This window comes from Ictidomys tridecemlineatus, chromosome 1 (genome assembly GCF_052094955.1).
Source record: "Ictidomys tridecemlineatus isolate mIctTri1 chromosome 1, mIctTri1.hap1, whole genome shotgun sequence".
Taxonomy (NCBI): domain Eukaryota; kingdom Metazoa; phylum Chordata; class Mammalia; order Rodentia; family Sciuridae; genus Ictidomys; species Ictidomys tridecemlineatus.
In genome coordinates, this window is record NC_135477.1 from 92,834,952 (window position 1) to 92,850,717 (window position 15,766).

At 32.3% G+C, this 15,766-nt stretch overlaps 1 protein-coding gene across 3 annotated transcripts in view; it reads left to right on the plus strand.

Moving 5' to 3' along the window:
• Nucleotides 1-15,766, plus strand: part of Xrcc4 (X-ray repair cross complementing 4) — a 247,045-nt gene that overhangs the window by 91,067 nt on the left and 140,212 nt on the right. For all 3 annotated transcript variants that reach the window (XM_005315659.5, XM_040271690.2, XM_040271689.2), the window contains exons 5-6: nt 9,160-9,312; nt 10,605-10,702. In XM_005315659.5, the coding sequence (XP_005315716.1) occupies nt 9,160-9,312; nt 10,605-10,702 (251 nt within the window). The remainder of the gene's footprint in view (nt 1-9,159; nt 9,313-10,604; nt 10,703-15,766) is intronic.

The following is a 15,766-nucleotide window of genomic DNA, read 5'->3' on the forward strand; positions in this document are numbered from 1 at the left end:
AATCTTAATCTAGGCTTAACTAGGGTATGACTTGTATTATTATACTGGGTAAAAGATGTTCGAAGGAAATAATATGTAAGTCATAAACACTTATATCCCTGAAGAGACATATATGATAGTCATATGTTTGTGTGTGTGTGTGTGTGTGTGTGTGTGGCAATGTCTGAAATAATCATGTGGTGTATATAAAATAATGATAAGAATCACTATGTAGAGTAGATTTTTAATCTTTCATTCAAGCTAATTGATCTAAAGGATAAGAACATGGTGTCTTATTTAGAGTTATTTTTAGGGCAGCTGTTGTGATTGTTCTATATGGACATTGTTCTATATGAGGCAACATGATATATAGCAAAGTGGTTTACAACTATTCATGTGTAAGTATATGAAAATGACAGTAAGTAAAATAAGTTATTTTTCTGTATATTCAATAATATTTACTATTCAATGCAATTCATGCAAAATTTAATTACAAATACTTGGTTATATTTTCCTTTTATTATACTAATCTGTCTTGCTCTCTTTTAGCCAAATTACCTTTTATCTCCACTTATTTATTTATATATAACTATATATAAATAATATAAAATATAATTTTATATAAATAACGGAAAAGTAATGGAGACCAATTCAATATTTATATATCAAGAAGCTATACAGAAAAGAAAATTTATCCTTATGTTCTGTTTTATTCATTTTGGTATAAGTCAGTATCAAATATCTGTCTCCAAAACATTTTTAATACCTGTATCTGTAGTTTGGGTGTGTTTTTCTATTTTATATGTGAAATGAATCAAATTAAAGGAGATGCACTGTGATTGTAACAAGCCATTATATTTTTATATTTAAAACTCAAATTACCCTCTGTATGATTGGAAATCTGATCCACAAATTGGCCACAAAAATGCTGGCTGGTTACTTAGTACTTGAACAAATTGCTTTAAAATGTCTGCCAGAGGTTGAAAGAGGTTATTATCTCATCAGTATTCAACACCACTCCCACAGAATTGAAAGCAGCAGGAAATGAAGATGAGGCAGTGGAGACAATTGCACCCTATGCTGTGAAACAGTATGTAAGGAGTACATATATTATGTGGACCACAGATGCTTGATTTGCTCTTCCTGAGCTATCCAGATTTTGCTTTTGTTCTACTAAGCAAGAGATTTTCTATTTGTTCAAAAGCACAGTCATGTATTGCTTTACCTGCCTTATTATGCTTGCTCCTGCTATCTTTTTTGTTATGGTAGTTTATACTGGATTAGATCTTCAGAAGCTGACAGTGTGTGCCATTTGGTTCAACTGGCAACCTGGGAGGAAAGAAAATCCACTCAGAATTCCAAGCTTTCATTTGTATATCAGATGTCAGATTAGACCTTTATGTATTTCCTGAATTTGGTTTTTCTCCTTTGAGAGGAGAAAGTGGCCTCTTTAAGGAGATTTAAGTAAATACATCTTGGTCATGCCCAAGACTCTTCTCTAGTCTTAGGATCCTGGAAAATGAGCAGAGGATTTACAGCTCCAGCTTCCATAAGGCAGTGGTGCTGACCTAGAGTCTTTAAAAGATTAGAAGTGGGATAGGAGCATACTAAGCTAGGTAACTTATATTAGGGACACAAAAAGTAGAGAATCATTAGAAATGGGGCCATGATATTAAGCCCAGCTACAGTTCAGTTTTAGGGCAGCCTCTGACTATTCTTTTGTCAGCTATCCATCTTGTTATCAACTATTTCTTCCCTTCCATATTACAGACTGCATGTGGAGGGGAGGAGGTGTTAGAAGGGGAAGAGGGGCAATCGTTTAATGCCTAGACTTTAACATATGTATTTACTATTATTTTTTAGTTACTATTTAATAATTGTCTTTGCTCCATTTTGAATGTTTGAACAAGTGGAATTACTGGATTTTTTTAGTTTATTAATAAAGGAGGAAAAATTAGACAACTTGAATCTTGAGCTTATTAGCTGTATTTAGTTCACTGGCTTTTCCTACTTAATTTCAAATAAGAACTTTCAAGTACCATGTTACTGAATAGGTTTTTGTTTGCTCTTAGAATTTAACTTAGAAATTCTGGCTTTATTCTGAGTTATAGTTATTAAACACATAATTGGAGGCAGTTTTCTGTGAATTGAGTTGACACTGTGGAATAATCACAATGGAAGACCTTGAAAGCTCTTCTACTTTGTCTCTTTGCCTTCAAGATAGAATCATATTATCTACAGATGAATTCAGTCAGATTTTTAAAGACCTCAAGAGATATCTTCCTGTCTCCTTGGTAGCCCTTTCCAGTGTTTAAAACACAGTCAGAAAATTTTTCCTTACATTTATTGGTAATCTGAATCTTTCATGGTATAGTTGAAGGCCATTTCCTCTAGTGCTATCATAAGAAAAGATGAGGAACAGCTGTTTACCATCTTCAGGGCTTAAAGCCTTTTAAAATCTTTACTACTGCTTTCTTTTCCAGCTCTTTTTAGCATCCTTTGTCCTTTAAACTCTATTCAGATTTTCTTTTTCTGTACAACCCTGAACTGCATATAAATTTGGCCAGGACTGATTGTTAATATGATGATAACAGTGTTTCTGTTCCAGATCTTCATATTCATGTATCTGTTGTTTGATTTTGAGCTATCATTTAATCTGTTGTTTTATTTTGTGTGTTGTTTTTACATGAAATTGCTTCATTTTTTGCTCTTATTTTCATTATTGTTTCAACATGTTTTTGTTCAATTGTTTTGCCACCCATAATTATTTGAATATTCAGCATTTTTCTTTATTTAGTTTTTTATCTTTTTTTATTTTTAAAAATTACTATTCTTTGGACTAAGACCATAGGTATACCTCAGTTCTAAGGGTACTAACAGCTTTATTATTCTGTTGTCATAGTAACTGTTGAAAGAATGAAGTGTCATTAGGCCTTTCCTGTTTGATATTATTATCTGGTATGACTTTGTCTTGGAGATGATCCTTAGACTGGTTACAGTCTGCTCCAGTTGTAATTGGGCTTACTTTTAGTGCTACTGGAATTAACAGTGAATCTTATGTCTCCACTTGACTAATACTTCCTACCCAGTTGTTAAGACAGAGGCTTGGCAGGGGCCAAGTAATATGAAAGTCACAGTAATATTGTAATGGCGCTAGAAGAGGACTGGCATTAAAATCAGGTGGACAGATGCTATGTGCATTTTACTTTCTAAATATTTAGAAATGGTTAGTGTTCTCCGAGTCTGTTGAGAAAGTAATAATGAAGAGTAAATTCACATCTTGCAGTTGCTTAAAATAATACTTTATTCTAGCCAACTGTTACTATCAGTTTTTGTGGAAAATGTTATCCAGTTTGAGCATTAGAAGTGTGTTTTTTAATAATTTATTTTAGTTGTAGTTGGAAACAATACCTTTATTTTTATTTGTTTTTATTTTTATGTGGTGCTGGGGATTGAACCCAGCGCCTCACACATGCTAGGTGAGCACTCTACCACTGAGCCACAACCTCAGCCCCCAAAAGTGTTTTTTTGAAACAAAAATATATCTTAAAGCTGTGCAAGCAGGGTTAACTCATTCCATTGACTTTGTTTCATTGTTACAGAAATGATGTCACTTTTGATAATGTAATTCTGGTACTGCTTATTTATATTAAAATGTTTTAATGAAAATTTTATGAAATTTCACTTTTATATTTATTTTTAATTTGAATGTCATACAAATATTAATTTAAATTAAACTTTAGAAATTAACTTGAAATTTATAAGTATACCCAATCTTTCCTGGCTATAATATTTGAAATGATATACATGGAAATTAAACATGGATTTAAATCATATAAGTTGCTAGTTGGTTGCTATTTCTAGAATTTTAAAAATGAAAATATAATATTATTTAAGGTTTTTATTGTTTATATATATTTTGGTTCTTAATTTGTATAAGTATTTCAAAGGTATGTATGTTCTATTGGCATTTTAAACAATTTTGTTATTATGTTACATTGGAAAATGTTACATAAAGATGAGAATATGCTTAGATAACCCTTTGCATTTGAAATATAGATACAGTAACATACTCCTTCTTAAAATAAGCCATGGACATTTTTGTATCTTTTCAATTTTGGCCCTAGTTTTTCCCCACATTTTTTGGCATACTTCTTTCTCAGAGATTTGATCGATCAATGAAATATTGTCATATTAATATTTCTTTTTATTTCATTCATTCATTTTTGTAGTACTGGGGACTGAACTCAAGAACACTCTACCACCAAGCTATGCCCTCCCAGCTCTTTTTTGTTTGTTTGTTTGTTTTTTGAGACAAAGTCTTACTAAGTCACCAAGACTGGCCTCAAACTCGATCCTGCAATCTTGATATCTTGAGTTACTGAAGTTATAGGAGTGTGCCATCATACCCAAATCTGGGTATGCACATAGGGTAATAATGCTCAGTTTATTATACTATCCTTTCTAACCCCTTCCCCTCCCTTTGCCCCTGACAAATACCCAGATCCTGTTATATTAATATTATTTACCACAGATTATTTTAAAAGCCAAAGAATATAAAAACTATTACTGTTAAAATGATGTATAGCTGTTAAATGAGTGAAAAAATATTATCCAGTCATGTACTCTATGTTACATAAATCAGCAGTGGGCCGCACATATGACAGTGGTGCCAGAAGATTGAAATAGGGTTACAAAATACCTGTTGCCTAATGAAGTTTTAGATGTCCTGAGATTGTAGCAGAATCCATTACTAATGTGTTTGGGGAGATGCTGGTAAAACCAATCCTGTGTTCCTAGTAGTTTAAGGTATAGCACATATGTTTTAGTCTGCTGTTTTTGTTTGTTTGTTTGTTTGTTTTTTTGGTCACTGTGACCAAAATACCTGACAAGAACAACAGAGGACGAAATGTTTATTTGAGACTTTCAGAAGTCTCAGTCCAAAAATGACTGACTGAGCTCTGGGCCCAAATTGAAGTAGAAAGAACATCATGGTGGAAGGGGATGATAGAGGAAAGTAGCTTAGGACATGACAACAGGAAGCAGAGAAAAAACACTGCTTAAAAGGGACAAAATATATATTTCAAATGTACACCTCCAGTGACCTAACAGCTCTAGCCACACCCTACCTGCCAAAGGTTACCATCGATTAATCCACTCAAATGGATTAATTAAGATGATTATGTTACAGCTTTCTTAGTCTAATCATTTCACCTCTGAAAATTCTTGCATTGTTTCAAACATGAACTTTTGGAGGACACCTCATATCTAAGCATAACAACATACAAATATGTATTGCATGTAATACTTGATAATGATAATAAACAACTATTTTGCTGGTTTATGTGTTTACTATCCTATACCTTTTTGTCATTATTTAAACTTTTCATTTCCTGCTCATAAAAAAATGCATATTGTGTTCCTCTAGTAGCAACTCTGTACATCTCTTGTTTTCTGTCTCTTGGTTGCATGAAGAGGCCACATCAAGTAATTGATATACCAGCTAGGTTTGTACAAAGTACCTTCTATAGTGTTTACCAACAACAAAATTGTCTAGTGATGCATTACTCAAAACAATGCATGACTGTGTTCAGAATAATTGGTTTTCCATTTCCTCATGAGATGTCCATATTAGCTCTTCACTCAGCTATTCCCTTTTGGGAGGATAGCCATAGGCAGTTGTGGTGCCCATCTAGAATGGCCTTATTATTATTATTTTTAAAAATTTGTTCTATTTAGTTATACATGACAGTAGAATGCATTTTGACACATCATACATAAAAGAAGTATAACTTCTCATTCTTCTGGTTGTACATAATGTAGAATAATAGTGGTCAGGCAGTCATATATGCACATAGGGTAATAATGCTCAGTTTATTCTACTATCCTTCCTAACTCTAAACCCCCTCCCCTCCCTTTGCCCCTGACAAATCCAAAGGACCTTTATTTTTCATACCAGCCCCTTATTGTGAATTAGCATCTGCATATCAGAGAAAACATTCAGCCTTTGGTTTTGGGTGATTGGCTTATTTCACTTAGCATGATATCCTCCCCTTCATCCATTTACCTGCAAATGCCATAATTTCATTATTCTTTATGTCTGAGTAATATTCATTGTATCGATATACAACACAATTTCTTTATCCATTCATCTATTGAAAGGCACCTAGGCTGGTAACATAGTTTAGCTATTATGAATTGAGTTGCTATAAACATGGATGTGTCACTAAAGTATGCTGATTTTAAGTCCTTTGGATATCAATCAAGGAGTGGGATAGCTAGGTCAAATGGTGGTTCCATTCCAAGTTTTCTGAGGAATCTTTATACTGGTCTTCAGAGTGGTTATACTAATTTACAGTCCCACCAGCAATGTATGAGTGTTCCTTTTTTCCCACATCCTCGCTGACTTTTATTATTGCTTACATATTTGATAATTGCCATTCTGACTAGAGTAAGATGAAATCATAGAGTATTTTTGATTTGTATTTCTCTAATTGCTAGAGATGTTGAAAAATTTTTAATATATTTTTTGATCATTTGTATTTCTTCTTGCAAATCAATCTAACAAAGAGGTGAAAGACCTATACAATGAAAACTATAGAACACTAAAAACAGAAATTGAAGAAGACCTTAGAAGATGGAAAGATCTCCCATGATCTTGGATAGGAAGAAGTAATTTGTCAAAATGGCCATATTATCAAAAGCATTATACAGATTTAATGCAATTTCTATTAAAATCCCAATGATATTCTTCATGGAACTAGAAAAAGCAATCATGAAATTCATCTGGAAAAAGAAGAGACCCAGAATAGCTAAAGTAATCCTTAGCAAGAAGAGTGAAACAGGAGGCATCAGAATACCAGACCTTAAACTATACAATAGAACCATAGTAACAAAAATGGCATGGCATTGACACCAAAACAGACACATAGACCAATGGTACAGAATAGACGACACAAAGACAAACCCATATAAATACAGTAATCTAATACTAGACAAAGGGATCAAAAACATATGTGGGAGAAAAGATAACTTCTTCAACAAATGGTACTCGGAAGACTGGAAATCCATATGTACCAAAATAAAATTAAACCCTTATCTCTTACCCTGCATGAAACTCAAAGTGGATCAAAGACTTAGGCACTAGAACAGAAGAAAAAGTAGGCCCAAATCTTCACCATATTGGCTTAGGAACTGAATTTCCTTAACAAGACTCCTAAAACTCAAAAAGTAAAATCTAGAATGGCATTATTTTAAATTTTCATTTTTATAAGGACTGGCAATGAACTGAGGCCATCTGGTTAAACCTGCTACCAGGAAGATCTACAGGTACAAGATCTATTAATCAAAAGCACATAGCATGGCTCTATATCCTGCACCTGGACCAATAGATATCATAGTATGATGCTCCACTGTAAAATATTAGAACAAAGAACAAACTGGAAGTCATTTTAGTTTGTTTGGAAGAGTTAAGGGTGGAGGCATGCACAAGAAAATGGCACAGAACAGAGTCCATGTAGGCCAATGTTCAGTGTCTGATCTGCATGGATCTTCATGGAAAAAAGCCTCAAGGAACTGCAGAATGGAATGTTGGAAAATAAAAATAATGTACTCTTTGAGACATTTAATAAATCAGAAGTAAAGCTAGAAAAAATATAAGCATATTAACTCCCTTGCTTTATTCATTTATCCAATAAATACCTACTAAACATCTGTCAAATTCCAAATACTCTCTTAGGTAGTAAGGATGAACTACACAGTAAAACACATGCTCTTTGGAATTCACAGCAAAACTTTGCTATAAGAATTTGCTGTAATTGATTCCAGAGATATATTGTCATATGTTCCTTTCATCCTGTGAGAAATTTTCTCCATCTCTAAATAAGTAGATTGTAAAAGCATTAAGGTCAAATAGGAAAAGTATCACATTTTGACATGTTTGTTTCTAGTTATTTCATTGTAATGTATATGTGTACACCCATATGTATATATTGCCTCTGATATACACATATATAATATGTAAATGCTAGGATGTCTATATGACCATCAGAATTATATATAAGCAGTATAGTAAGAGAATATCAGGCAGAACTAGACTACATTTAAAAGAATATTTAAAAAATTTATTTTAGTTGTATGTAGATGGACACAATAACTTTATTCTAAGTATTTATTTTTTATGTGGTACTGAGGATTGAATCCAGGGCCTCACATGTGCTAGGCAAGCTAGACCTCTGAGCTACAACCCCAGCCCAGAAAGAATTTTTTTTTTTTTTTTTTTTGTGGTGCGGGAATTAAACCTAGAGCCTTGTGCATTGCATGTGAGGCAAGCACTCTGTAAACTGAGCTATAGCCACAGCCCTTAAGAGAATATTTTATGTGAAATCACTTATATTTAAATCTTATAGAGTTAAAAGATTTTATATGTGTCCACATGAAGCAAGTGTATACAACTTCTCTAGTTTGCATTCTCTACCTTATATCTCATGTGAAGTTTAAATATAATCCCTTATTGGTTCATTTGAGCATTATATGAAGAATTATAAATAATGGAGAATTTTATAAGTTTTATAGAACATATTTAAGATATTTGTTGTTTTATTAATATCTCCGTGGAAATATCAAGTAGTTTATGTTTATTCTCTATATATATGTTTGTGTATATGTGTTTTTATGTATATTTGTTAAGTGTGTATGGTGCTGGGTTTTAAGGGTATAACTTGACAAGTCATTCTGTGGAGCAGTTCATAGTCTATAGTGCAGTCATATATATTGGGTATATTGCTTTATCACAAACAAGATCATATGGTTGGTATTAAGATAATATTAGCAAAGTATTAGGGAAACAGATTACATTTGCTTATTTGAAATTTCTTCCATGAAACATTCTTTTGTATATAAACCATAGATTTGAATAAGTTTATATTTAGGCATCCAGATTTTTAAAGCTTTTTTCTATAAGCTTTCAATTTTGATCTTTACCTCAGTATATAAATTACAGATATTAAAAACTAATAATTTCTAATTATTTATTTAAGTAAATATAATTTCCAAGACAATGAAAGCATATGTAAAAATGATTTTTAATTTTTATTTTTCTTGAAGAGTTTTCTTGATATTTTCAGTATTAGTATGAATAGCATTGCTAAGAAAAATTGTATGATTAATTTAATTTTTTAGGTTTGAAAAATGTGTGAGTGCCAAAGAAGCCTTGGAGACTGATCTCTATAAACGGTTTATTCTGGTGTTGAATGAGAAGAAAACAAAGATCAGAAGCTTACACAATTTATTAAAAGAAGTTCAAGAATTGGAAAAGAATGCTGAAGATGAAAGGTATAGCATTTCTGCTTTTGGATGGTAGACAAGTAAATTTAAGTAGTACTTTTACACTAATGATGTTTTGGAAATGTAAGATCATTTGATAATCTGGGTTTGGACTGCTAGGGCAAGGATGTTGGCTTAGAGAATTCTTACCATGATTCTTCTGTGCCTACCTTCTGTCTTATCTACACTTAACTTATAAAACTGGCATAAGTCTTAACGTTATTAATTTAATTTAATTTATTTGTTTAATGTTTTTTTATTTTTTAGACATCATTAAGGAAGAATTTAAAAATCTTTTCATCTCCTTCAAGGACTCCAGAATTTGATTTACATTTGAAATTTTTTTTTATTAAATTTTTTTTTTGGTACTGTGGATTGAACCCAAGATCACTCAACCAGTGAACCCATCCTCAGCCTTTTTTTATTTTATATTTTTGAGACAGGGTCTGGCTAAGTTGTTTAGAGTCTCACTAAGTTGCTGAAGCTAGACATGAATTTGGGATTCTCCTGCCTCAGCCTCCCAAGCAGCTGGGATTATAGGCGGGCACCACCATGCCTTGTTAATGCACATTTGTAATCTTGAGGTCTAATCATTGGTTAACTCTAGAATCAAATGTTTAATTTATGTTATCTGATTAGAGTGTGATCCTCTCTGTCATAATTCTGTCAAGTTTTCTCTGCGAGTGAATGTATACTTGATTTTCTAAGGAGAAAAAATCAGATGGTTAGTATGACAAATGGTTAGTATGGCTTTGAAAATTTTTTTTAAACATTAGAAGATATCTATTTCCCTGAACTGGAAAGAAAGCATAGTTATACCAATAACATGTTATAATAAAGATAACTTTTGATGTCAATTGATCCTAATTCAGATACTGATCTTATAATAATATCTGTAGTGTATTATATTGGCATATCATTTAATCTCTCTTTTCACTTTTGGGACAAACTAAGGATGAAGAACTGGTTTAGGTTATTAGAATGCTAAATACATTGTGACCCACAGAAATATTCTTATAGAATAGTATTTTGATAGAATGATAATAAGTGATAAGATACTAATTTATGAATTAATTATAGTGAACATTAAATAATATTCAGATTGTTAACTAAAAGAACCTATTCTTAAATAAGTTATTATATAGTCTTTGAAGTGATTTCATCTAAATCATATATGCATATTTTTTCATTGTCTTATTAAAGAATCTTTTTCCAGAAATATTTTCTAAAATTACTTAACTGGCAAATTTGATACCTAGATGGTTGAATCAGTGACTTAATTCTTGCTTCTTTGTTTCTAGGGAAAACAAAGAAATAACTGCTGACCAAGGTGCAATCTATGATGAAAGCACTGATGAGGAAAGTGGACACATGTCTGAATCCTCTGTATTGGCTCAAGGTAAGAGCAATAGTTTATTTCCTTTGTTAAATATCTCACCAAGGCTTATTACTCTAGTGAAAAGTGTTATAAAAATTTTTCCACAAAAATTCTCTACAGTTTTTATATACTACTCCAAATACTTAATGTTAAAAATTAGCATTTATTATAAAATACTGCAGTTCATTATCAACGAGGCAAAATGAGCATACATACCCCCACACACAAAGGTTAAATTGGGTTAAATGGATGCATAGGCAGTGAGGATGATGTACCTTCATGCTAAATATCACCAGCTCAGAGCTGGTTGCCCTCAACATTTGAGGTCTTATCTGGCAAAGGCTATGGATAGGGCAGGGTGATTCTGAATGTTTTAGATTATCCTAAGGTTGTGGCATTCTGTCATTCTTCAGAAAAAGGTTTGTTATGATATAAAAGGTATAGAGGAGAAAGAAAGGAAAACGTCAGTTCAGTGTGAAATACTTGAATCTACCTTACTTAGTCCTGTAGATCAAGTACACAGCAGGTGTTGTAACCCATGGATTACTTTCCTAGATTCTATAAATTTCTGAGGGGCAGTGGAAATCTGAGCCCCTGAATTCATTTAATACTTAGAAGCTTTTGACCTAAACCTAATGTTATAAAAAACAAATGTTTTATTCATTCGTTTAGGAAATACTTTTGAGTGCCTCTTATGCATCAGAAGCTTTTCTGGGCAATAGACAGCAAAACACAAAATTCTGTGCCATTGTGGAATTTAAATTCTAGTCAGAGAAACAGATAATAATAAGATGAGTAAACTAAATATAAAGTATAAGCTATGTTAAGTGAAAGAGAAAAATAAAACAAGGAAGGATGATAGAAATGCCAGGATTGGGAGTAGATAAAGAAATTATGATTTTAGCCAGGGAACTAGGAAGGCCTGAGGGATAAGGTGCCAAGTCTATCTAGGGGAAGAGCATGCTGGACAGAAAAACCACTTATGTACAGAGGCCTTGATGTCTTTAAGCCACAACATGGGAGGTTAGTAAGAGTTGAAAAATGAAGATTGGGAATTGGGAGAGGAGTTCAGAGAGATAATGGGCCGCATTTTATGTAGAGTGTTGTATGCCATTTTAAAGACTTCAGCTTTTACCTTACATAAATTAGAAACTATTGGAGCATTTTAAACAGTCAAGTGGCATAATTAGACTTACATTTTAACAGGATTAGTTTGGCTATTATATTGGTTACAGACTATAGGATGGCAAGTACAGAAGAAGTTATAACAGGAAGCTAGTTCAACAATTGGGTGAAGAATGAGCGATAGTGAATATAATGAGCAATGAGTAGACTGCAGATATGTTTACAAGAAGCACGATTTGCTGAAATAGTTATGGCAAAAGGAGAGTGAGCAAAGAAGACTAAAATAGAAAGGGGGCAGCCAGGAAATTACAGGCAACTCTGTAGATATGCTATCCTGGAAGCGATATTCATAAAGGAAGTATTTGAAGTGATAAATGTGAAACAGCTGAGTTGAATGCTGCTACAAACGGGGGAAAAGATGAGAACTGAGGACTTATTGACAGGTTCAACAATATAAACTTTATTAGACCTTAGTATAATATTTTCAGTGGGAGGTTGGAAGAGAAGAGCAAGAAGGATATTCAAAGGGAGGAGAGAATTGGGGATGAGACCACATAAATATAGGCAACACTTTAGCAGGTTTCACAAAGAAAAGAAATGATACGGGGCAGAGTTGAGGGGAAACTAGGTGAAGAGGTTTTGGTTTTTTTTTTTTTTTAAGATGAAAGAAAATGTATACTGATACGAGAGAGGGAAATAAACATCAACTCATAGACAGAAAGAAGAGCTGAAATACTGTCTTTAAGTAGATATGACAGAATTCAATGCACAACTAGTGGATTAGTTTAGCTAGGAGCTTGGGCACTTCTCATAGTGACAGTAGAGAATGTAAAATTAATGGACACTGAGGAAGGTAACTAATGGAAGTCATGGAAACTTTCTGAGGTTTAGACTAGTTGATTGATTAATCTGACTCTAGACAAATTAGATTTGAATCACACAATCACATGTTTACACTTGGGAATTAAATTTCTTCTCATTTGGAGGCAATGCTTTTTTTCATTTTGCCCCATTTAAAATGAAATCATGTAATCTCACAATGCTCACAAAGAAAATCCAGACTCTCTTCTCTTATTTAAACTTGGAGAATTTTTATTAAATATAATTACATTTGATATTGCTCTTATTTAGTGTATCCCACCAACATTTAAAGTAGGTCAAAATTATTGTTGAATAGGAAATTTGTGGTTAGATATGGGTCTATGAGAATGAGGTCTTTTATTAAGTAAAATTTTAAGGTAAATTGTACTATTTTAAATTTGGCAAAATTTCTCTCTTCGTTTATTCTGTATTTTTCCTATATTTTAGGTGTCATTATTTCTTTAATTCATTTTTAGATTATTTAATATCAGATATATAAGTCTCTGGTTCTATTTTTTTGTTTTTGCTTTTACTTTTTTGGGGTACTTTTTTGATGTCAGAGGGTTAAAGCATTTTTATTACAAGTTTTATCTATTACATCTGCATAAGTAAAAAAAAGTCAGGAAGTTGATATTCATTAAGATGAAAAATAAGTAGGTCTGAAATGTTTGATAATTAAGAACTAGAGTCCATAGATCTTAGAAAGAGCATTATGTATGTTAAATAACGAGATGGGCCTCCTTGTGATTTACCAGTTTCTACAATTAATTCTTTCATGTAAACAAAATATATTTTTAGTCCATTATATATTAACTTTTTGAGCACAGCTTTCTCTTTGTGGTTTTTTCTATAGTATTACTATGTGAGTGTAATACTATATGTACTACATAGTAATACTGCATAATATGGTATCTATGTGAGAGCAGGAGTGTTTTTTCTAAACTTATTTTACCATCTTTCATAATAAATTGCTTTTTCTTTGAAAATAAGCAAAATTGTGGGTGTATTTTTTTTATTTTATTTTTTTTTAAAGAGAGAGAGAGAGAGAGAGAGAGAGAGAGAGAGAGAGAGAGAGAGACAGAGAGAGAGAGAATTTTTAATATTTATTTTTTAGTTCTCGGCGGACACAACATCTTTGTTTGTATGTGGTGCTGAGGATCGAACCCGGGCCACACGCATGCCAGGCGAGCGCACTACCGCTTGAGCCACATCCCCAACCTGTGGGTGTATTTTAGATATTGCTGTTTCATTTGTGTTTTTCCTATAGTCAAATCAAGAGGAAGAGAGATTAATAGCGAATAATATATTACTTCCTTTCAGAAAGTCATTTGTTCAAGTGGCTGAATGTGTTATTTTGTAGCAATTTTATTATGTAAATGTTTTTCATCATTAATTATTAAAATTTCATAGTCCCGTGGGTTGTTCACATTATTTAGTAGCCCCATTCCTAAACAACAACAACAAAAAATAGGTTTAGTGAGATCAAGCTCATTAAGTGCTTCTGTCATATTCATTTAAGGAGAAGATTTGTTTACTTTTATGCATAGAACCGGAAGTAGGGTAGTGTTACAGTAGTTTTGAAAGAAATTGATAGCTAACATTTTCTGTGAACAAAAAAATCAATTTTCTTGCTTTTATTTTGTTTTATTTTTTATATTACTAGGATTGCTGGGAAGATAACTAATGATAAATAGTCCAGTCTAATGAACTACATCTGTTCTTTTATACTACACAATATACCATGAAAATTCTCAAAAACACTGAGCAGTTTTAGCAGTTTATTGGCTGAAAGTAGATCCCCATAGTATTCTGAGATTTGAATATTAGAGGTAATACCACCCCATACTAAATCTTACATTTTTGTGTAGCAAGATTTACTTTCTCTGGGATGGCATTCTGGTTCAGTGGTGGAGTACTTGCCTAGCATGTGTGAAGAACTGGGTTTGAATCTCAGCACCGTGTATAAATAAATAAACAAATAAATACATAATTGTTCATCAGCAAGTAAAGAGAATTTTAAAAAAAGACTTACTTCTTTATGTCTTGATTTCCAGAATGTTCAGATAGTTTGAAAGGTTATTACTGACTTTATTTCTTATACCATGATTACATCCTAATGCCATAGAGTTCATAAGTTTCATTTTGTTTCTGTTTATGCTTAAAATATATAAAATAGCTGCTGTGATCTATTTTATAGCTCAACACCTGGATTATAAAGATGGGTTATTTTCACCCCCATTACTTGACACTAACTCTGATGGCTGTTAAGAATTTTCTGGATTGTTTATATTCCTATGACTCCAATGCAGTATTGGTATTTGTCAATGGAAAACTGTCAGGTTATTAGATATTTTGTGAAACATCCTTCTCTACAGGAAATTAGTCGTTTTGATCTAAATTGAAGAAACATCCTAATTTAACTTGATCACTAACAGAATGTCACAAAAATATAAAAGATGTAAGTGTCATTAGTATAGTAGGACAACAAAACTCACAGCACCTTACCTAACTGGCCTTTCATTTGCCTCAACAGAATCAGATAAAACCTAAAAATAATTTATCATTGTGTAGTTTTTTTAATAATTTTTTTTATACAAATGCAGCACAACTTTTTATTTCTCTAGTCGTACATGATGGAGAGTCACACCATTCATGCAATCATACTTGCACCTAGAGGTTATAATGTCCGTCTCATTTGTCCTGCATTATGTAGTTTTAAAATATTGTTTCAGAACGACTTTGATTGCATGTGAAAACAATTTTTAAATATGTATAAATATTCTAAGAATTAGCAACTTTTTTAAAGAATTTTTTTCACAATACCTTTATTCTATTTATTTATTTTTATATGGTGCTGAGGATCGAACCCAGGGCCTTATACATGGTTGCAAGTACTCTACCACTAAGCTACAGCTACAGCCCATAATTAGCAACTTTTACAAAATACTTTCTAATCTTAACATAATTAGAGAAGTATGTAAATATTTAGTGGAAAAATTGGGTTTATTTCATAGGGATAGAGTCTTTCTTGTAAAGTATTTTGAAGTTTTGCTTAATTCTCCTAATTAACTATCACAAGAGGAATTATTTTAATGACTC